Raw genomic sequence first — 22,796 nt, forward strand, 5'->3', positions numbered from 1 at the left:
TGATAAAGGGGTCAGTCCAACAAGAGGATATAACCATTATAAATATCTATGCACCCAACACAGGAGCAATGACATATGTGAAACAAATACAGAATTAAAGGAGGAAATAGAATGCAATGCATTCATTTTAGGAGACTTCAACATACCTTTCACTCCAAAGGACAGATCAACTGGACAGAAAATAAGTAAGGACACAGAGGCACTGAACAACACACTAGAACAGATGGACTTAACAGATACCAACAGAACTCTACACCCAAAAGCAGCAGGATACACCTTCTTCTCAAGTGCACATGGAACATTTTCCAGAATAGACCACAAACTAGGCCACAAAAAGAGCCTCAGTAAACTCCAAAAGATTGAAATTCTACCAACCAACTTCTCAGATCACAAAAGTACAAAACTAGAAATAAGATAAACAAAGAAAACAAAAAGGCTAACAAACACATGGAGGCTTAACAACATACTCCTAAACAATCAATGGATCAATAACCAAATTAAAAAAGAGATTAAGCAATATAGGGAGACAAATGACAACAACAGAGCAATGCCCCAACTTCTGTGGGATGCAGCAAAGGCAGTTCGAAGAGGAAAATATGTAGCAACCCAGGCCTATTTAAAGAAGGAAGAACAATCCCAAATGAATAGTCTAAAGTCACAATTATTGAAACTGGAAAAAGAATTAATGAAGCCCAAAGTCAGCAGAAGAAGGGACATAATAAAGATCAGAGAACAAATAAATAAAATTGAGAAGAATAAAACAATAGAAAAAAATCAATGATACAAGAGTTGGTTCTTTGAGAAAATAAACAAAGTAGATAAATCCCTAGCCAGACATATTAAGAGAAAAAGAGAATCCACACACATAAAGAAAATCAGATATGAGATAGGAAAAATCATGATGGACACCACACAAATACAAAGAATTATTAGAGAATACTATTAAAATCTATATCCTAAAAAGGTGTATAACCTAGAAAAATGGACAACTTTTTAGAAAAATATATCCTTCCAAGACTGACCAAGGAAGAAAAAGAAAATCCAACACACCAACTACCAGCAACAAAATTGAATCTGTAATAAAGAAAACTACCCAAGAACAAAACTCTCGGGTGAGATGGATTCACCGCTGAATTTTTTTAGACATATAGAGAAGACATAGTACCCATTCTCCTTAAAGTTTTCCAAAAAATAGAAGGAGAGGGAAAAGTTCCAAACTCATTCTATGAAGCCAGCATCAGCAAAAACAGGCAAAGACCCCAGCAAAAAGAAAATTGCAGACCAATATCCCTGATGAACACAGATGCAAAAATACTCAACAAAATATTAGCAAACCATATTAAAAAATACATCAAGAGGATCATACACCATGATCAAGTGGGATTAATCTCAGGGATGCAAGAATGTTACAACATTCAAAAATCCATCAACATCATCCACCACATCAGCAAAAGAAAGACAAAAACCACATGATCAGCTACATAGATGCAGAAAAAACATTTGTCAAAATTCAACATCCATTCATGATAAAAACTCTCAACAAAATGGGTATAGAGGGCAAGTAAGTCAACATAAAAAAGGCCATATATGACAAACCCACAGCCAACATCATACCTAACGGTGAGAAGCTGAAAGCTTTTCTCCTAAGACTGGGAACAAGACAGGCATGCCCACTCTCCCCACTTTTATTCAACATAGTACTGGAAGTCCTAGCCATGGCAATCAGACAAAACAAAGAAATACAAGGCATCCAGATTGGAAAGAAGAAATCAAGGTGTCACTATTTGCAAATAACATGATACTGTACATAAAAATCCCTAAAGAATCTACTCCAAAGCTTCTAGAACTAATATGTGAGTTCAGCAAAGTTGCATGATACAAAATTAATACCCAGAAATCTGTTCCTTTCCTATACACTAATGATGAATTAGGAGAAAGAGAAATCAGGAAAACAATTCCATTCACAGTTGCATCAAAAAGAATAAAATACCTAGGAAGAAACCTAACCAAGAAAGTGAAAGACCTATATGCTGAAAACTACAAGACACTGTTAAGGAAACTTAAAGACGACAGTATCAAATGGAAATCCATCCCTTGCTCTTGGATATGAAGAATTAATATTGTCAAAAATGGCCATCCTGCCTAAAGCAATCTAAAGATTCAATACAATCCCTATCAAAATACCAATAACATTCTTCAACATACTGGAAGAAACAGTTATAAAATTCACATGGAACCAAAAAAGACCCTGAATAGCCAAAGATATCCTGAGAAGGAAGAGTAAAGCAGCATGAATCTCACTTCCCAACTTCAAGCTATACTTCAAAGCCACAGTAATCAAGACAATTTTGTACTGCCACAAGAACAGACCCACAGACTAGTGGAACAGAATAGATAGTCCAGAGCCTGAGCATATATGGTCAATTAGTATATAATAAAGGAGCCTTGGATATACAATGGGGAAATGAAAGCTTCTTTATCAGCTGGTGTTGGCAAAACTGGACAGCTACATATAAGAGAATGAAGCTGAATCATTGTCTAACCACACACACAAAAGTAAATTCAAAATGGATCAAAGACCTGAATGTAAGTCGTCATGTTACCATAAAACTCTTAGAAAAAAACAGGTAAAAATCTCTTGGACATAAACATGAGCAACTTCTTCATGAACATATCTCCCTGGGCAAGGGAAACAAAGCAAAAATGAATAAGTGGTACTATATCAAGCTGAAAAGCTACTGTAAAACAAAGGATACCATCAATAGAACAAAAAAGCATCCTACAGTATGGGAGAATATATTCATAAATGACAGATCCAATAAAGAGTTGACATCCAAAATATATAAAGAGCTCATGCACCTGAACAAACAAAAAGCAAATAAGCCAATTAAAAAATGGGAAGGTGATCTAAACAGACACTTTTCCAAAGATGAAATTCAGATGACTAACAGGCACATGAAAAGATGCTCCACATCGCTAATCATCAGAGAAATGCAAATTAAAACCACAGTGAGATATCACCTCACACCAGTAAGGATCACTACCATCCAAAAGACAAACAACAACAAATGTTGGCAAGGTTACCCTCCTACACTGCTGGTGGGAATGTAAATTAGTTCAACCATTGTGGAAAGCAGTATGGAGGTTTGTCAAAAAATCAAAATAGAAATACCATTTGACTGAGTAATTCCACTCCTAGGAATTTACCCTAAGAATGCAGCACTCCAGTTTGAAAAACACATATGCATCCCTCTGTTTATTGCAGCATTATTTACAGTAGCCAAGAAATGGAAGGAACCTAAGTGTCCATCAGTAGATGAATGTATAAAGAAGATGTGGTACATATACACAGTGGAATATTATTCAGCCATAAGAAGAAAACAAATCCTACCATTTGCAACAACATGGATGGAGCTAGAGGATATTATGCTCAATGAGATAAGCCAGGCAGAGAAATTCAAGTATCAAATGATTTCACTCATCTGTGGGGTATAAGAACAAAGCAAAAACTGAAGGAACCAAAGAGCATCAGACTCACAGAACCCAAGAATGGACTAACAGTTACAAAGGAAAAGGACTGGTGAGGAAGGGTAGGAACGGAGGAATAAGGGGAAAAAGGGGCATTACAATTAGGACACATAACGTTGGGGGGACATGAGGAGGTCTGTACAACACAGAGAAGACAGGTAGTGATTCTATAACATCTTACTACGCTGATGAACATTTACTCTAATGGGGTATGTGGCGGGGACTTGATAACGGGGGGAGTCTAGTAACCACAATGCTGCTCATGTAATTGTAGATTAATGATACCAAAAAATGTTTGGATAATTTAGTCTACTGACTTCACACTATTATTGCTCATTTCGTTAGACTAAAAAAAGTAGTACTCTTGAGACAGTATAGGTCAGTACTTTAGTGGTCAAAATTCCCATCACCACTTCTGACAGTTTACCTCTTGTCTTAGTTCTGGCATGGCAGTGGCTCTTGTAACTCCTTTTTATATAAGATTTGAGGGAAAAAATGTCACAGCACCTTTCTGAGAGACAGCTGTCTTGTTAACTACATTTCTGGATTCTCTTTCCATGCACCCAAAAGGCAAGGCGAGCCCTGTGAAAGTCCAATTGCCCCAAGCATTGGAGCAAATGCTTTTTTGCTCTTACAGAGGCTTCTCCTGACCAAATCGTTTGCCTGCTTTGTACTCTCCTTTCTCTGCACTGCTGGGGCAGGGGCCAAGATTGAGGAGGGGTTCTAGAGTAGAAGTCAACAGGGCAGGTTTCACGGCCTACTTTGGATCTAAGTCGTGTAAGCATACATAACTAAAGTGGTGTGCCCTAACTTGCTTGAGTTCATCAATATAGCGCAGGAAAAATTATCAAATAGTGATTATTTGTCTTGTTTTGTTATTTTTTGTGCATGAACTTTTCTTCAGAACTTTAGAGAAAAGTAGCGCAAGGGAAAAATTTGGTTTTTCCAGGATCTCCTTGTAAACCACCACCTGAGTTTTCCCACTTTTGGAATGACCTTGAAAACCTAAGGAAATAAACTCAAGAACTTTTAGAAATAATAGTTTAGTAACATGGACAGTTATAAACTCAATATACAAAAAGTATGAAGAAAACTGTAAAACTACTGAGTCAAAGGAAAACAAAATGGAGAAGGATACTGTTTTTGGATAGGAAGACTCAATAATATAGGAATATCAATTTGCTTAAAATTAATTTATAAGTCTTGTATGCATGTGTTTCATGCTTGAGCAAGACCTCTTTTTCTTGCTTAATTCTTAGATAGCTTCCTAATATTAATTGTTGACTGGCTGAGCATCTGCTAGGTATCTGTTACTATCTTGTGAATGATGAGTTTGTAAATTCTAGTGGAAAATGAATTAAAGAGCTTAATTCCTCAAAAAAATTAATTTATAAGTCTAACATTATCCTAATAAAAATTTGAATGATTTTATTTAAATAATTCTAAAATCCATCTGAAAATATAGTTTGGGAGAGCCATTTTGAAGTTTTTGACTTTATGTATTAAATTTATACTTTGAGTCAATAATCCCACCTTAGAAATTTACTAGTATGAAAAGATATATGCAGAGGATGTATATCAGAGCATTTTTATAATTCAGTGTGGGTAAAACTGCAGTATTTCAAGAATCTCTTTCCTGGCCTTTGTGCAACTCCATATCAATAGGTGTTTCCAAGGGGTGGAGAGAAATAGTACATCTCCATATCAGTAGGTGATTAGAAGAGTGAAGGAGGGCACATCTGGACCTGAGAGGTTGGGTGGGGCCCTTCTTCTGCAGCTGGGTCAGGAGAGACGCAGGAGAGCAGAAGTGGATGACTGCTTGTAAGCAATAAGCAAATTTCTCCCACATTTTTTTCTCCCTTTGACTGCTTTCGGTTTCAAAATTATTTTGCCCTGGGATTTTCCCCCAGAATTGTATCTGGAAGTAGTCGGCAGGACCTCTGAACATGAAATCTGTCTACATGGGTGTGACCCTAGGGCAAGCTTGATGGCCTCTAGAAATGGTGGGAGATGCCCAGAACTCCCCTGTGGATAGTTTGAAGGCCCCAGTGGCTGCAGAAGTAGAGGGTGCAGCTTCACTTGAGAGTCCACTATCTGTGGGGCTTCCAATTGGGGATCCCCTGGTGGGCAATTGGTCTAGGGTAAATGACCTCCTAGAGGGTAGAGCATTCCCCAAAATTGGGGAAGAGTGGAGACACCAGAAGCTGCAGAATTAGCTCTATGTGAGATAGAAGATTTCTTAGGAACCCTGAGAGGCCATGAAGGACATGAGATTATAGAATCTCTTTTCTTCTCCATACAATTTTCGAGGAGAGAGAGAGGCTTATCGAGAAGAGAGAGAGACATTGGCAGGAGAGAGACAGACTTCAGCATCACTTGGAGGAGCTGGGTGAAGATGTATGAAATGCCCTTAAGAAAGAGAGACAGTTATTGAGAAGACAGGTCGAACTCCTGGAAGATAAGTCAGTAGAGAGGAACCAGGCAGCTGGAGAATCCGTGTTGCAGGAGGTTGTAGGGGAGGGGGAGGAAAGAACCGTGTAGCTACAGCCCTGGAAGTGGTAGAGGGGAGGTCGGGAGAGGAAAAGGAGGTGTTGAGGGCTGATCTGTTGCCAAGGCCACCGTCCAAGGCACCAGCCTCTCCTGTACTAAAGGCCCACTTGGTTGTAATTAAGAAAGCAAAAACCCAAAAACCATGGGCTCCCCAGAATGAGGAACCGCCCCCTCTCCAGATTGTGGAGCACTCGTGCTCCGCCCCTATACCCAGGTTGAGCTGATGGCCATGAGCACCCAGTTTAGGCCGAAGCCATTGGAACCTCTGCCTAAATGGCTTTTGCAGCTCTGGGATATGGGGGTAGAAACATTGTTATGTCAGGTTCTGAAATGAGTAGAGTGGCTTCCCTGATGACTCACCCTTCCTTCTGTCAGTCGTTGCAAAGTGCCTGTCACACCTCAGGAAATCGGGTGCCTGTAGATTGGCTGACAGCAGCCATCAGGGCAATTTGGCCTAATCAGGGTAATTTAACATATTTACCCACTACCTGGAAAACTCATGCAGACATCCAAAGTTCTTGGCAGTTGTCTGGTCAGGTAAAACTAAAGTTATCCAGGAAGCAGTCATAGACAAGGTCCAAGCTTTCTCTATCCCTACCAATGTGGCAGTACTGCAAGAGTTTTGGGGTCTTTTGGGCTACTGGAGATAGTTTACCCCACACTTGGCACAACTTTTGAAGCCCTTATACTGGTTGTTATGAAAGGGCATCAGGTAGGACTGGGATGAAACATGTGCAGCTTCTTTTACTGCTGCTAATCAAGCAGTCAAGGCCATAGAGGCCTTAAATGTAATGCACTCATCAAGGCTCTGTGAGCTAAATGTTCATCTAACTGAAGATGTTAAGGGTGGGGCATTTGGCAGTGGCTTGAATGGACACAGCAACCTATTGGATTCTGGTCACCACTATGGAAAGTTGCAGAGGTCTGGTATACCTTGTCAGAGAAGCAACTGGCTGCTGTGTACCACGCCTTGCCAGTTGTGGACTCCATCACCAGAACAGCTCCAACTTAAGTAATGACAACCTATGCCATTTCAGGGTGGGTATGAGACTGGACCCAAAGGCCACGGAGTGGCATGGAAGAGATGCTTACTCTGGTCAAATGGGGTGCATATTTACAGCAGTGTAAGCCCTCTCTCCTAGCCCCTTGACTGGAGAACTCCAACGTTTATTGGGGCCAGTGATATATACCAGTGTAAAGCAGGAAGAACTTGCTTTTGAGCCTTTAGTAGCCAAGAGTCCTTATCAGGAGGGAAAAGCCACTGTACCTGAAGATGCTTGGTACACAGATGGCTCCAGTTGTTGGCAATCCCCAAAGTGGAGGTCTGTGGCTTTCCATCTTAAGATTGAGACAATATGGATGGAGTATGGAGAGGGGAAGAGCAGTCAATGGGCTGAGTTGCAGGCTGTAAGGCTCTTGATCATCGAGGAGCCCTCCCCTATATTTATCTGCACTCACAGCTGGACCGTCTATTGGAGCTTGGCCCTGTGGCTACCAGCATGTTACCATGCCAACTGGATGGTTCATCAATGACCCCTTTGGGGGACAAGGGTTGTGGCGAGACCTATGGGCCTCTGGACAGATTAAGACTGTTACTGTATATCATGTGACTAACCATTTGCCTTTGGCCTCCCCAGGGAATGATGAAGCAGGCACATTGGCCCAGGTGTGGTGTCTAGAAGGAAAGCCTGCCTCTGATGTGGCCCAGTGGTTACATCAGCATTTGTTACACGCGTGGCAAGACAACGTGGGCTGTAGCCCATCGGTGGGGCTTGCCATTGACTTTTGAAGAAGGCAGTAGAGCCCAGAAGGACTGCCTTGTGCACTCTAAGAAGGATTTACACTGAATCCCACAGCAACATGGGACAATAGCAAAGGGATCGATACCCCTTGTCATGTGGCAGATAGACTATATTGGGCTTCTGCCCATATCAGAAGGATATGGTATGGCATTATTTATGTGGACACAGATACTGGACTGTTGGTTGTTCTTCCTGCATGTCATGCAGATCAGAAAATGACCAAAAGGTGCTTAGGGCATCCCTTTGCAGCCTATGGCTGGCTGCACATAATTGAGAGCTTTCAAGGTATCCACTTTACTGCACGTGCATTACAAGAATGGGTGCAGCAATTAGGAATAAAGTGGAAGTTTCATGTACCATGTAACCCTACCAGTGCAGGCATGATAGAGAGGTACAGTGGTTTGTTGAAATCTTGCCTGAAGTCAGACACCAGTAGTCTACGGGGCTGGTGTGGGTCAAATTACAATATTTCCAGAATCTCTTATCAGGTTTTAGTGCATATGCATATCAATAGGTGTTTACAAAAGGTGGAGAGAAGTATCATCTACATATGAGTAGGCAATTACAAGGGCATGTTTATCTGGACCAGAGGTTGGGTGGAGTTCTCCTCTCTTCTGTTGAAGCCTGGCCAAGAAGCAGGGTGACTGCTTGTAAGAAATAAATGGGTTTCTGAACTTTATTTCTACCTTTGACTGATTTCGGTTTTGGAGGCATTCTGCCGCAGGATTTTTCCACCGGAGTTACACCTGGAAGTAGTTGGCAGCACCTCTGAACCTGAAATCTGTCTACATGTGTGTAACCCTTGGGAAGCCTGTCTCTAGGGATGGTAGGGAGGCCCCAGTAGCTGCAGTGGTAGAGGGGGCAGCTTTATTTGGTAACTCCCTATATGCAGGGCTTCCAACAGGGGAGCCCCTAGTGGGGAATTGGTCTAGGGTAAAGCACCTCCTAGAGGAGTGGGACCTTCCCCAGAATTGGGGAAGAGTGGAAACACTAGAAGCTGCAAAATTAGTCCTCTGTCAGATAGAAGACTGCTTAGAGGCCCTGAGTGGCTGTGTAGCAGCTGTCATTGTAGGATCTCTTTTAGTCAAGAGAGTGGAAAGTGTTATTGAGGAGAGACAGATTATCAAGGAGAGAGGGTTATTGAGGAGAGACAGAGAGACTGTAAGATAAATTCCAATAAATTTCGACTGAAGTAAGCAGAGAAGAGAAGCAACAAAGCGCCAAGTAGTTTATTTGAATGCCACCCCTGGGTGATGTTCCCATGGCCTGGGTACTACAGGCCAGAGAAGTCACACCCAGCAGGGCAGGCAGCAAGTTTTTAAAGAAGGTAGGGGGAGGGAGAGCAAAGGTGTACAGTGGCACAAGGATTGGCTCATCTAGGGTAAGTGGGGGTCTCTCATTGGCCTTTAGCCAGGTACTGGAAAGTTCCCACTAATCCTTTAGCTTGGGGGAAGGGCTCTAGTTGGGAGGGTTATCCAATCAGGATCAGGCTCTGGAATGTTGTCAGACCGGAACCTGTTGGTCTCTTTGCCTCCTTTGGTGAGGCCTGAGCTTGTCCATCAGGCTCACCCCTTCCCCTGATGCCTGCAGCCTAACATTCCAGCCTTTTGGTCATAATGGGCGATGACTCAATCTGGCTACTTCTGGCTGACAAGGGGTGTTGTGGGTGTTTGAGGCTGGTATTAGGCTGAAGGAGGGGGTTCAGTGGGAAGAGGTGCGTAATGGTGAAGTAACATCTGGTTGGTGGTGACCCGGGTCATCTGGGTTAGCCGCTGTTGGAGGAACCTGGGAACACAAGGGGCAACTAAGAGTAAACTACAAACTGTTATTAAGGGACCCAGTAAGGGCATTAGCCAGGCCATTATGGGGGACTGGAATTCTGGGTAGAGTTTACATCTCAATGACTAGTATTGGGATTTAGTATAGATAAGACTGCATTATTGAACCAATACTTTTCTCTAAAATCACTCTCATTTTTATTAAAGTAGCCAGATTAAGAAAATAATTAACGATTGGCTTGATTATTTGCATAAGTGCAGCAAGAAGAGCAATTGATTACATAGGCTCTTTTAAATATGCTTTGCTGGAACATTTTATAAGGAATTTCAGATTGGACTTTTAAAGGCGTCTTGAGGCCAGAAAGCCCAGTTAGACTTGCCCTCAGGTTGTGCCTGCAGTACCTGTACATTTGCATGAATTCCTCTCTTCTCTGAGGTTCCTGCACTTGCCAGTAAGTGACCTTCCTCACTCAACTGGTAAGGCTGCTGGGAATTCTGTAAGCAAGGTACCAGGCCAGTTCTTCTAAGGGGTTTTGTTGGCTTTATAAAGTCAATCTTAGTTCCTTAAAGCTGTCTGTTCACATCTGAGTTTGTACACGTGTCTCTCAGGTATGACGTTCCAGTCAAAGCCTTGATAATATAACCAGTGTTTTTAATTGGTCCTCTTACAGGGAAAGCAGATACTTACTGAATTTGTGCAAATAAACATACTGCCATGAAATTAAAAAAATAGTCACTGAGAGTTTTTTAATTCTGGAGGGATGAGGTAGAAAGATAAAGTTTCAATTCTGCTTATAAAGGCAGTCATTTACTAAACTGTTGTCAGCTTAAGAGAAAAAGCTTAAAACACTTTATCAGTAACATTTGAAACAAAAAGCTACAAAATCATCTTTAGTTTACTTAATCTTATGTAACTAATACTTGTTCAACTGAAATCTAGTTCTTTACTAGCTTAAGAGTAATAAAACAGTGACTATAAATAATAAAAGACTTACAAATGCCAGTGGTTAAAGATCTGATGAGAGCTTACTGTAAGACAGTTGACATAAGGCAATTCTGATATTTCTGTAACACAAAACATTCAGTAAAAAAATTTAGCATTATTCTTTTTGACAGTACTTTCTAGGTAATTAAGCAGGTAATTATATATCAGATAAAAAAGCTAAATTAGTCAAATACTTTCTCCAATGAGAAAAAGTTTTTCTGACATGTTCCAGGGGCCCTCTGGAAAATATCAGAGTTAACTAGAGGCACCTTTTTGAATTTGATTTTGGGAAGCTGTTAAAAGTTTTAAGGCACTTGCTGAAATAGGATTATAGGTTGCTATGAAGCAATACTTAACCAATTAACTAGAATGACAACGAAGTACTTCAATGGCAAATAAAGAAGGTTACACAGTTGTTATCAAAGTTTAGCTTTTAGTCCTTTTAATATTAAGATCTCATTTTCTTAAAGACTCTGACAACTCACTGAGACTTTAAGCATAAGAAACTGCTTTGATAAAACAATTAGAACTTTCTGCAATCTTTCAATATTAAGAGCAGACTAACAGTTAAGAAAACTGTCTTTTTAATTGAAAACAAAATTCTAATTTTGCTGTCTACTTGATACTGAGACTCATTTTCTTTAATTTTACATAGCATGACCATATTAAATTCTTCTACAAACTCCTTACAACTTTTTTACATTTAGATCTCTCTTTCTAAATAAACAGCTGTACTTTAGAAGAAAGTTACTTTCTCTTATCAAGACATTTTTTAGCATGCAGAAATGTTTTTCTTACTACTGTAAGTAGTTTTGATTAGAACTTAAAACTATTACTTTAACCTTCAGTGAACACTGAAAAATAGGCTACTGTAAACTGTTACACTAGCATTCTTCAGATTGATACATTTATGAACTTATCATTTTTGGAAATGTGCTTTATAGCGCAATTTCTTAGGCACAAAATGTGTCTATATAACTTAGCAAACTTTAAGAATTTTGGTTACTACAAAAATTCTCAGGCTGTTTGCATATATATATATACTGTTATACATTAATACAGTATTATTATTAATATATTTATTTGCTAGGCTTGTTTACTTATTTTTAGCAACTATGCTAGATTACTTACAAAACTTTTACTGAATGTTAGAGCTAAGCCTTTAAGAATTTTATTCTTAAAAGATTTAGCAGATAATATTGACTTAAGTGGCCTTAGGTAAACTTAGGCAGCTGATAACAAGGACATTCCCGCCTCACCCAAACCCAAATTAGCATTAATGCTTAACATTTTTATCAATTTTCTGGAAGTTTTAGAATGCCCAATTTTTACAAGTGCTTGTTTTTAAATAAAATATTTTTCATCTATACACCTAGACACACAAATGTACAAACTGAGATACAATGACTACAGTCAGCAACATCCCCCACACAAAAACATATACACAGACAGACAAACTGATATAAAGACTTGAGTCACTGATATTCAATTGCCTTCCCTCTTCTCAGCTTCTTGTCTGTGGCTTCTGGAACTAGAGGGTGGGAGGAGCATGTTCTGGTGGGAGAAGAAGGCGGTGAAGGTGGAAGGAGATGGGGAGGGGAAGGTGCAACTACCAAAGAGGAGAGCAGGACAATGGCATGGTTGAGAATGTCTTAAAGATGGTGTTAGAGAGAGGAGGAGGGGATCATGAGCTGAGGGAGGCCGGTGACTGAGGTTTTCTGGCAGATCCGAAAAGGAAGGACTGAGCAGAGTAAGAGGGTGACAATCTTTAATTGAAGATCGGGCTAGGAGGACTTGAGTCATTGAACACAACATAAAGGTCTGGACGGGAGTGCAAAGTCCAAAAAGCCTGCACATATGGGATTTCACTCTACTCTCCGCTCCAGTGGCAATAATTAATTAAGGTGGTGAGGAGGCTAAAATTGAAAGTTCCCTCAGGGGGCCAGCAAGATTGATTGTCCAAGGGATACTGAGGCCCAGCCTCAGAGCAAAGAAAGACTAGCTTTTATTTGCGAACTTCCCTGGACAAATATAAAGTAGTCAAATTAGAAATGAGACACCACAGTGGAGTCTGAACCTCTTCTTTCGAGGTCTGGTTCCCCATGTCTGCATCACTCCCCAATTAATCCCGCTGAGAGGAGCGCCCAGCGTCCCAAGCATGCCAAGTCAGGGGAGGCGTCCTGGGAGCCTGGGTGAGGGATGTCTTCCCCACCACAGGGCCAGGGGCACAGACATCCTGGGGCCTGGGTAGGGACGTCTCCCATACCTCAGGGCCAGGGGCAGGCCGGATGCCTGCAGAGGGTGGGCCACCTGGACGTATATAGGATTTCTAACGGACCAGGTGAAATGGAGTTAGGGAGGGAAACAGACTGGGGGAAACTGAGGGACTCACCGGAGAATAGTCCATGCAGAGGAGAGCAGGCTGAGGTACCGGGTCGGGGAAGGAGGGGGCGGAGCCACCAGTGGCCGGTTGGGGCTCCGCACTCACACTCCTTCCCGGGTTTTTTGGCACCATATGTAAGGCAAAGAGAGGCAACAAAGCGCCAGGTAGTTTATTTGAATGCCACCCCTGGGTGATGTTCCCATGGCCTGGGTACTACAGGCCAGAGAAGTCACGCCCAGCAGGGCAGGCAGCAAGTTTTTAAAGGTAGGGGGAGGGAGAGCAAAGGTGTACAGTGGCACGAGGATTGGCTCATCTAGGGTAAGTGGGGATCTCTCATTGGCCTTTAGCCAGGTACTGGAAAGTTCCCACTAATCCTTTATCTTGGGGGAAGGGCTCTAGTTGGGAGGGTTATCCGATCAGGCTCTGGAATGTTGTCAGACCGGAACCTGTTGGTCTCTTTGCCTCCTTTGGTGAAGCCTGAGCTTGTCCATCAGGCTCACCCCTTCCCCTGATGCCTGCAGCCTAACAGAGACTACAGTATCTCTCTTCACGTCATCATCAGACACTTCAGCATCGCTTGGAGAAACTGGGCTATGACCTATGGGATGCCCTTAAGGAAGAGAGACACTTATTGAGAGGACAGGTCATGCCCCTGCAGGATTCCTTAGCAGCAATGATGAGGGGGAGGTGGCAGGAGAGTCCACGTTGCAGGAGGCCATGTGGGAGGGAGAGGAAAGCTGGTGCCTTCAGCCCTGGAGATGGTAGAGGAGGTAATGGGTGACGATGAGGGGTCAGGGTCAAGTGCCGATCTGTTGCTGAGGACACTGCCTGATGTACAAGCCTCTACAGTACTAAAGGTGAAAGGGTATCTCACCATGATCCTCCTTACCCCAGAAGGGCTCAGGAGACATGGGCCCACGCAAGAGATTTTATTATATGAAAGAGATTTTATTATATGAAAGAGAAAAATGGCTGCCCCAGAGAGAGGGAGCAGTAGCTCGTGGGTGAGGAAGTGTGTTTTTAAGGAGTAGGGGTAGGATGTGTTCCGCATTGGTGATTAGATCTTAAGGGGTGGGCGACCATCTGGTCAGTGGTGATTGGATCTTATGGGGTAGGGGTCTTAGCACACAAGAATTTGCTCTCATTCCCATCTTTTTCTTTTCTTAATTGGGCCTCTGGGGAACTGGGTGTAGAATCTCATTCTCTAGCTACTTCCTGCTGGATGGGGGCACAGATTCTGGGGTTAGCGAGGCCATTGCTGTGGAGTTGGGGAAGGGCAGGCATCTTGAGATGATTCATGATGCCATCTAGCTGGTTTCGTTATTCTTTGTGAGAAGGCCTTGATAGCCCTGGAGGAGTAACTGGTTGACAGTATGGTTAGAAATGTTCAAAATTTGATTTTGAATGAACTTTTGGAATAGGTTAATGAAGCAGGGAAGGAAAAGGAGAATAATAATAATAAAGGTAATAGGGGCTAGGAGGAGCAGGAGCCAATTGAAGGGGTAAGGGAACTGATTGTTTGGGGAGTTTTCTAGGAGTTTGGAGGCTTGTTCATGGAGGTGTTTTGTGCCATGCTGGACGAGACCGGATTTGTCGGTGTAGAAGCAGCATTGTTCTTGGAGTCTGGCACATATGCTGCCTTATGCAGATGTAAGGAGGTCCTGTTTGGGTTGTAGAGTAGATTACTGGAGGATTTGTAGTCTGTGGAGCTGAAGGTGTAAGTGGTCCCTTTAGGATGGAGGAGGAGGAGAATCGTGAAGAATGCATTTTTGAGGTCGAGGACAGAAAAGTGAGTGTTGGAAGCAGGAATGGTGGACAATAAAGTAGAGGAGTTAGGAACAACTGAATGGATTGGAATAATAGCTGCACTGATAATTCTTAAATCTTGAAGTAGCTTATAAGAACCATTAGGTTTTTGGTAGCCAGTATCAGGGTGTTGTAAGGGGAATTGGCTGGTCGTAGTAGCCATTTGTACAAAAGTTCCTGGGTAATTGGCTGCAGGACCAGTAAACTCTTAAGGGACAGGAGGCACTGAGGTTGAGAGGGAAAGAGGCAAGGTCTTTAAGTCTGATAATTACTGAGGGGCAGGTGATGATAGAGGGGGTGAGGGTATCTCAGACTACAGGGTTGAGCAAATGGGGTGGCAGAGGAAAGGAAGAGGGAGGTGGGTTTTCAGCAGGTTGGAGGGCGAGTAAAAGTGGGATTGAAGGCAAGTCAGGGTTGAGGCACAGTCCTGGAGCAAATGTAATGGAAGCTCCAAGCTTGTGTAATAGGTCTCTTCCCATAAGGGGGATTGGACAACAGGGAATCACCAAAAAGGAGTGAGAGAGGGTAATGCCTCTAAAGATGCAGTGAAACATAAGAGTTTGTAAAGTTTGATAAGATGTGCCCTCTACCCTGACTATAGAGGACTGTGAGAGAGAGGTATGTCCCCAAAACTCCTTCAGGACTGAGTAGATGGCCCCGGTGTCCAAAAGGAAAGAGATGTGCCTACCCACTACCACAACACTTACCCTGGGCTCCTGTATGGTGATGGTAGTGGTCGGGTGGAGGAGTCCTAGGCCCCCTCAATCATCAGTTGCCAGACCTGGAAGGTTTATGTGTGGTGTGTTAGAGCTGGATGGACAGGCACCTCTCAGTGTGCAAGGACAGTCAACAGCCCAGTGTCCCTCCTGATGGCACTTAGGGCACGGACTGGAGGCTTCCAGGGATTTGGGCAGGCTCTAGTCCAATGACCCATTTGACCACATTTGAAGCATGGACCAGGAGGTCCTCCTGGCTGCTTCTTAGGAAGTGAGGATAAGTGAGCACCAGTGGTTGGTGCAGGTTGAAAGGCCTTAGCCAGCATTTGATATTTTTGTTTATGGGGCCTTTTCATCTCTTCCATTATATACTTTGAAGGCCACTGCCATGACTTCTGCCTGAGGAGTTAAGGGTCCCTTCTCTAGATGTTTAAGTTTAGCCTTAATGTCGGGGAAACTCTGGGTGAAGAAGTAGGTCATTAATAATTGTCTCCCATCTGGGGTCTCAGGGCCTAGGTTTGTATATTGTAAAAGACCTATGGTGAGGCAGTCTAGGAACATAGAAGGATTCTCATTTTTATCCTGAATTACCTGTTGGAGTTTTTCATAGTTAATGGCTTTATTGGCTGACTTCCTGAGACCTGCCACAAGGCAGGTGATGAATTGATCTCAACTAGTGACTCCCCCTGCCATATTATAGTCCCAATTATGGTCTCAGTTAGGAACTGCCTCAACACCAATAGGATGAGCTGGAGTAGTTTGGTGAACCTCATTGGCATCAGTTCTAGCCTGTTCCCAGACTCACCTACGCTCCTCGGGCAAAAGTGTGTTGGATAGGATCATGTGAATATCATGAAAGGTAAGATCATATGACTGAGTTAAGTACTGGAAATCTTATGTAAGTAGCTGGGTTGGAGGTGAAAGAGCCTAATCTTTTCTCAACTTGAGATAGGTGGCAGAGAAAGGGACATGGACACGGATGACGCCCTCTGTTCCGGCTACTTCCTGTAGTGGGGCTAGGATCTGGATTCAAGAGTGAGTGACTGGAGGGCTTGGTGAGTGACTGATGAGGGAAGGGGAACTGTTTGTAGAGGAGGAGGAGGTGCTGCGGCTCCTGCAATGGCACTGGGGGAGCTGGGAGGGTTTGGATTTTCATCTTGTATAGAAGGAGGGTGGAGTGGGAGAGGAACTGGTGGTTGAGGAGAAGCTGTAAGGGTTTTTGATCGGTAGGGAGGAGGTTCATCAGCAGGGTCAAAGTCAGAGGGTGTAGTGGGAATTGGTGGGTGGTGGAATGAAGTTTTTTAGAGCTACGAGAAGATGTTTAGGATTGCAAGGGAGACAGAGAGTGGGCTTGGTTCAGAGGTAGGAGAAAGCCTGGGTATATGGAATCTCCTTCCAGGTGCCCGTGTGCTCACAGAAGTTATATAAGTTGCAGAGAATTTTAGGATCTAAAGAGCCATTGGGAGTCCATTTAGACTGATTGTCCAAGGGATATTGTGGCCATATCCCATTACAGTAGAGAATAAGCTTAAAAGGTTTGAGGTCTGGAGTGTGGTGGAGGGGTTTTAAATTATTGAGTAAGCACCCTAGCAGTGAATCTGCAGGAACGGAGGGGCCAGATCCCATGATGAGAATGAGACGGTTCACAAGTCACTGAGGCATCCTAGAGTGATTGAGAAGGTTGTGGAGAAGACCAGACACAGTTAGAGGGTTGTCACCACCTCTAACAGAGCGGTTGAGATGAAAATGCTGAGGAGGCTCCGTACCTGTGTTGGATTCCCCTGAGGAAGGCGCCGCCCCAAATCACTCACCAAAGACGTTTCTTGATGCAACAAGCAAGAGGAATTTATTCAGAAGCCAACTAGTTGGGGTCCAAGTCAGCCCGTCGCAGTGGGTCTCAACGAGGACCCTGAGCACTTACAACTAAGTGGTTATATAGGATTTTCTGAGGCATTCAGCCCTAGAGGATTACCATGGTTACAGATTGTGTTGTAGTAACAAGATAACAATACTACATAGCAAGATAACAATACTACAGAGGCAGTAATTTTTCAAACCTACGATTTCTGGGTTAGTGCCACGTCCTGGGGGTGTAGCAAGGTAGGGTCAGCTTTTATGCTTAACTAACCGAAAGGTTAGCGCTGCCAGCAGTCATGATTGATTAACTTGTTTTTCCAGAGGAGTTACCTGGTTTCAGTTGTTCCCTCTGAGTCATATGTCAGAATGGTTTTCAGGCTTCAAGATGGCTACTCTTAGGCTAACTTATTTCTCAGGGAGGTTGGGGTCCTACATTCCCCACTTCTTTTTCTGAACATTCTAATCATGGAATGTTGGTGTCTTCTTGATGTGTGAGGGTATGATACTGTTGTCTCAGCATTAGCACCTGCACAGCACTTACTCTTTCTCTAATAAAGGTTATTACTCGATTTAAAATGCAGGGACCTAAGGTGAGGAGCAATATAAAAATAAGCAGGGGTCCTGCCAAGGTGGATATTAGAGTTGTAAGCCATGGGGATCTAGAAAACCAGGATTCAAACAGGCTCTGGTTAGCTTCTCGTTCTCGCTTTCGCTGGTCTAATCTTTCTCTCAGTTTAGACATTGAGTCTCTTACTACTCCAGTATGGTCTGCATAGAAGCAACATTCTTCCTTTAGAGCTGCACATAATCCACCTTCTTTTAGAAATAGTAAATCTAACCCTCGTCTATTTTGCAGCACTACTTCAGAGAGGGAGGTTAGGGGCTCTTCAAGTTTAGAAATAGACTGTTCTATAGTTCTCAAATCTTCATCGATAGCTATTCTTAGTCCTTCATAATGTTGGTTTTCTTGTATAATTGCAGCCGCCCCTGTTCCTACTCCGGCTGCGACTCCTACTCCTAGTAATACAGCTAGAGTGAGTGAGACTGGCTCTCTCTTATACCTTAGTCTAGGTTCCAATTCTGCCACGAATGAGAAGTCATCATGATACATTAGTCTGGGTACTAACTGGACCATTATACAGAATTCGTGGGAGAAGTTGAAGACAGAGGTGGAAACACATGGAGTTAGTCCAGTATTACAGGCCCACCATCCTTCAGGTGGTGGGACTAAATACCTGTTTTCTCTTGTGGGGATCATGGGGATGGTCTCATTACATAAATTTTTATGCGTGGCGGGAACCGTACCTAGACACTTTCCTATTCCAGACACTTCGGTTAGTGTTAGCTTTTTATGACTGCCCTAACTACAAATTTCGTGGCTGGTTGTATTCTTAAAATCAGCTGACAATCCCAGCCCTTCATAATAAGGTGGTCTAGAAGAAAAACATAACCAACAGGACTCTGTAGTTTTAGGGTCGGTGGCATTTAGGACTCTGAAAGCTCCCTCAACAAGGTTGAGGAGGCGCTGTCCATTGCTAGAAAAGGAGGTCAGTGGGCTAGGAGCAAAGACGGGGACAGCTGAAATAGTTAGGGTTCTTTTCGGGGCTGGGGTTGGGAGGCGAGGATGATCTGGTAAGACAGCGTTTGGTCCTACTGGAATAGCCGGGAGGGTTTCTACTTTGAGTCTAAGAGTGAATACAACTCCATTATCATATCCTTCCTGATAGAGTCTTAATCCCCACATGAGCCCTCTTTCCCAATTTGCTCCCTTTCCGGCTTCAGTAAAGGAAATATCAAGAAGATTACAGGTAGAGCTGATCATACATTGGGCCTGAGTACTGTTTCTTTTAACTCTTATAAGACTTGGAGGGGAGCTCCCGGCATTTCTGCCTATCCAATGACATGTCCCTGTTTGTTCACAGCCCCAATTTTTGCAGAAAAAGTCTGTCTGCCCACCACACTGTGAGGCCTTAGCACGATCGGTTGAGGGGGCTGGGCACACATAGAAGCAGGTATCTTGGAGTTTTTTCATAGAAGCCCGAGATCCACATCCTGGCCTTCCTATTCTACCTCCGTGCCGAGGGTCTTGTTTGAAGAGAGTACATATGTCTACAGTGAGGGTAGGCCACCAAGTCCCCCTAGGATGCTGTTCTGTTAACTGGACTACTACTTGGTGGGAAGCTGGGGTAATGATTTGCCATGTCAGTAACCTGGGTTCATGGGGGTTAGGGTTCTGGTGGGTTGGAAGTAGCAGGAGCATCAGAATTACTAACAGCATAATTCTTTTTACACAAGCGAAGCTTAAGGGGGTTATCAGTTCGAGTTACTCACCAGTCCGGGTCCAGGGGTGCCCTCTTTAGATGTGAAGCGTGTATCCAGGAAGAGACGCCGTCCACTTTTACAGCTGTGGGAGTTGTCAGGAGGACGATGAAAGGTCCCTTCCACCGTGGCTCGAGGTTTCCTGTCCGGTGCCTTCTCACCTAGACTGGGTCTCCCACCTGGAACTGGTGAGGCACCGAGAGGTCTTCTGGCTGATAGGCTTCCTTGATAGAGGCCCACACCTCTTTCTGCACAGCCTCCAAGGCTCGTAACCTTTCAAGCAAAAGCTTATTAGTTGCACACTCAGGGAATGTATGAAGATGTGCTGACTGAAGCGGGGCCGGGGCCCCAAACATTATTTCAAAAGGTGTTAGTCCAAAGCGGCTGGGAGTGTTCCTGACTCTAAACAGGGCAAAGGGAAGGAGGACTAACCAATCACATAAGCCAGTCTCTATGGACAATTTAGTCAAGGTCTCTTTTAGAGTTCTGTTCATCCTTTCTACCTGTCCTGAGCTCTGGGGCCTGTATGCACAATGCAATTTCCAATCCGTCCCCAGGATCTTGGCCAATCCCTGACTTACCTGGGCAACAAAAGCAGGGCCGTTGTCGGAGCCGATTACCTTTGGAATCCCAAACCTGGGAAATATTTCTTCAAGGATTTTTTTAGACACCGTCTGAGCTGTTTCAGTTTTGGTGGGGAACGCCTCTGTCCATCCTGAAAATGTGTCTAGAAAAACTAGAAGGTACTTATATCCATACTTAGCAGGCTTAATTTCAGTGAAGTCAACTTCCCAATAAGTTCCTGGGCGATCTCCTCGAAGTCTTTTCCCGGATATTGCTTGATTTTTGCTCACGTTTACTAATTGACAGGGAACACAATTTTTTACAATCTCGTCAACTAATTTTCCTAATCTAATAACATGATAAGGGGAGTCTCGAACTAAAGTCTTTAGGTTTTTTGCTCCCAAATGTGTCAGTTGATGTAATTGCCTTAAGTATTCTTCTGCCTCTTTCCGGGGCAGGACAACTTTTCCTTTTTCAGACTTGCATATCTCTTGGGGTGAGGAATTTTTGAACCCTAATTTGTTTATACAAACGAGATCTTCAGGTGTGTACTGGAAGCTCTTGATGTGAGTGGCTTCCGGACACACTTGAAGGGGCAAAATGTTCATTCCCTGAGCCGCTTGCTTTGCGGCTTGGTCTGCTCTCCGATTTCCTCGAGCTATTGGAGAGTCATCTTTCTGGTGTCCAGGGCAATGCATTATTGCTACTTCTTTAGGCCTATGGATGGCTTCCAGCAAATCTAAAATTTCTTGTTTGTTTTTAACATCTTTCCCGGCAGAAGTTAACAGCCCTCTCTGTCTATAAATAGCCCCGTGTATATGAGCAGTGGCAAAGGCGTATCTGCTGTCAGTGTAGACGTTAAGTCTCTTACCTTCTGCCATCTTTAGGGCCTGAGTCAGGGCGATGAGTTCTGCTCGCTGTGCAGAGGTGCCCGTTGGGAGTCCACTGGCCCATACAACTCGGTCATCATCTACTACTGCAGCTCCGGCTATTCTCTTACCATCTATGATGTAACTGCTCCCGTCTGTATACCAAGTCAGGAGTCTCGTTCCCCCTAAGGGCTGATCTTGCAAGTCCTGGCGGGTTCCTGTCTCTTCAGCCAGGATTTCCTGGCAGGTGTGAAGCACTTCTTTCTCCAAATCGGGGAGCAGAGTGGCCGGGTTTAGGATGGCAGGGGGGGCAAACTCTACTCGATCACGATTCAGGAGTAAGGTTTGGTAGTGAGTCATTCTGGCATTCGACATCCATCTCTCGGGTGGTTGCCGAATTACACTCTCCAACGCATGTGGAGCAACTACAGTAAGTTTCTGTCCCAGTGTCAGTTTGTCAGAATCTTTAACTAGGAGGGCCACAGCCGCCACTACTCTCAAACAGGCAGGCCATCCACTACTTACTGGGTCTAATTTTTTTGACAAATAGGCGACAGGTCTCTTCCAAGGTCCCCATTGCTGGGTCAACACTCCCCGAGCCACTCCACTCTGCTCATCCACAAAAAGGACGAATGGCTTAGTTACGTCTGGCAGGGCCAGAGCGGGTGCCGACAGGAGGGCTTTCTTGATTTCATCAAAGGCCTGTTGCTGTTCAGGTCCCCAAACAAACGGGGCTGTCCCTTTGGTTAGGGGGTACAGGGGGGCGGCTAAGGTGGCATATCCGGGTATCTACAATCTGCAGAACCCTGCTGTTCCCAGAAATTCGCGGACTTGGCGCGGAGTAGTAGGGACCGGGATCTGCGTCACAGTCTGCTTCCGGGCTTCAGTAAGCCACCTCTTCCCTTCTCTCAGGGAATACCCTAAATAAGTCACTTGTGGTTGGCAGATCTGTGCCTTTTTGGCAGATGCTCTATACCCCAGCCTAGTAAGTTCAGTCAAAAGGGCTTCAGTAGCCGCTTGGCAGACTTCCTGTGTAGGAGCGGCTATCAGTAAGTCATCAACATATTGTAACAAGGTTACCTGCGGGTTGGAGGCTTGGTAAAAGGCCAAGTCCTGGTGTAAAGCCTCGTCGAAGAGGGTAGGTGAGTTCTTGAATCCTTGTGGCAAGCGAGTCCAGGTCAATTGTCCAGTAGTTCCTGTGGAGGGGTCTTTCCACTCAAAAGCAAACAGCGGTTGGCTACTCTGGTGCAGGCGCAAACAAAAGAAGGCATCTTTTAAATCTAAGACTGTATACCAAGTATTTTCTGGGGCCAGAGAGCTTAGCAGGTTGTAAGGATTCGGCACAGTGGGATGAATGTCCTGTGTTCTCTTATTAACTTCTCTTAAATCTTGCACTGGTCAATAATCTCCTGTTCCCGCTTTCTTTACAGGCAGCAAGGGAGTGTTCCATGGGGATTTACATTTTACTAATATCCCCTGTTCTATGAGCCTCTGGATATGGGGCCTAATCCCATCTCTGGCTTCTTTACTCATTGGATATTGTCTCACAGTTACTGGTGAGGCTGAGGCTTTTAATTCTATGACCACCGGGGGTTGGTTTACAGCGAGTCCCATACCTGCCGTCTCTGCCCAGGCCCCT

At 43.8% G+C, this 22,796-nt stretch overlaps 2 protein-coding genes across 4 annotated transcripts in view; both read right to left on the reverse strand.

Moving 5' to 3' along the window:
- The window catches only part of RCBTB2 (RCC1 and BTB domain containing protein 2), a 112,767-nt gene extending 99,516 nt beyond the window's left edge, over positions 1-13,251 (reverse strand). For all 3 annotated transcript variants that reach the window (XM_073212656.1, XM_073212654.1, XM_073212655.1), the window contains exons 1-2: positions 13,036-13,251; positions 10,654-10,723 (exon numbers count right to left, since the gene is read on the reverse strand). The gene's annotated coding sequence lies outside the window, so the exon portion shown is untranslated. The remainder of the gene's footprint in view (positions 1-10,653; positions 10,724-13,035) is intronic.
- Positions 13,252-19,153: 5,902 nt separating this feature from the next.
- LOC140843384 (uncharacterized) lies at positions 19,154-22,533 on the reverse strand. Its single transcript, XM_073212659.1, has 3 exons — positions 21,160-22,533; positions 20,306-20,583; positions 19,154-19,997 (listed from the first exon to the last, which is right to left on the reverse strand). The coding sequence occupies exons 1-3, from the start codon at positions 21,530-21,532 to the stop codon at positions 19,719-19,721; spliced, it is 930 nt and encodes a 309-aa protein (XP_073068760.1). The 5' UTR covers positions 21,533-22,533; the 3' UTR covers positions 19,154-19,718.
- Positions 22,534-22,796: the final 263 nt, after the last annotated feature.

This window comes from Manis javanica, chromosome 9 (assembly GCF_040802235.1).
Source record: "Manis javanica isolate MJ-LG chromosome 9, MJ_LKY, whole genome shotgun sequence".
Classification (NCBI taxonomy): Eukaryota; Metazoa; Chordata; class Mammalia; order Pholidota; family Manidae; genus Manis; species Manis javanica.

What these genes read in the sequence shown, in the direction of transcription:
- LOC140843384 (XM_073212659.1), bottom strand. Translation starts at nt 21,532, where the DNA reads ATGTCGAATGCCAGAATGACTCACTACCAAACCTTACTCCTGAATCGT. An exon ending in GGCCCTAAAGATGGCAGAAG is followed by an intron (nt 20,584 to 21,159) that starts GTAAGAGACTTA and finishes CCTGTCAATTAG; the next exon opens with TAAACGTGAGCAAAAATCAA. An exon ending in GCCCTGCTTTTGTTGCCCAG is followed by an intron (nt 19,998 to 20,305) that starts GTAAGTCAGGGA and finishes TTTGCTTGAAAG; the next exon opens with GTTACGAGCCTTGGAGGCTG.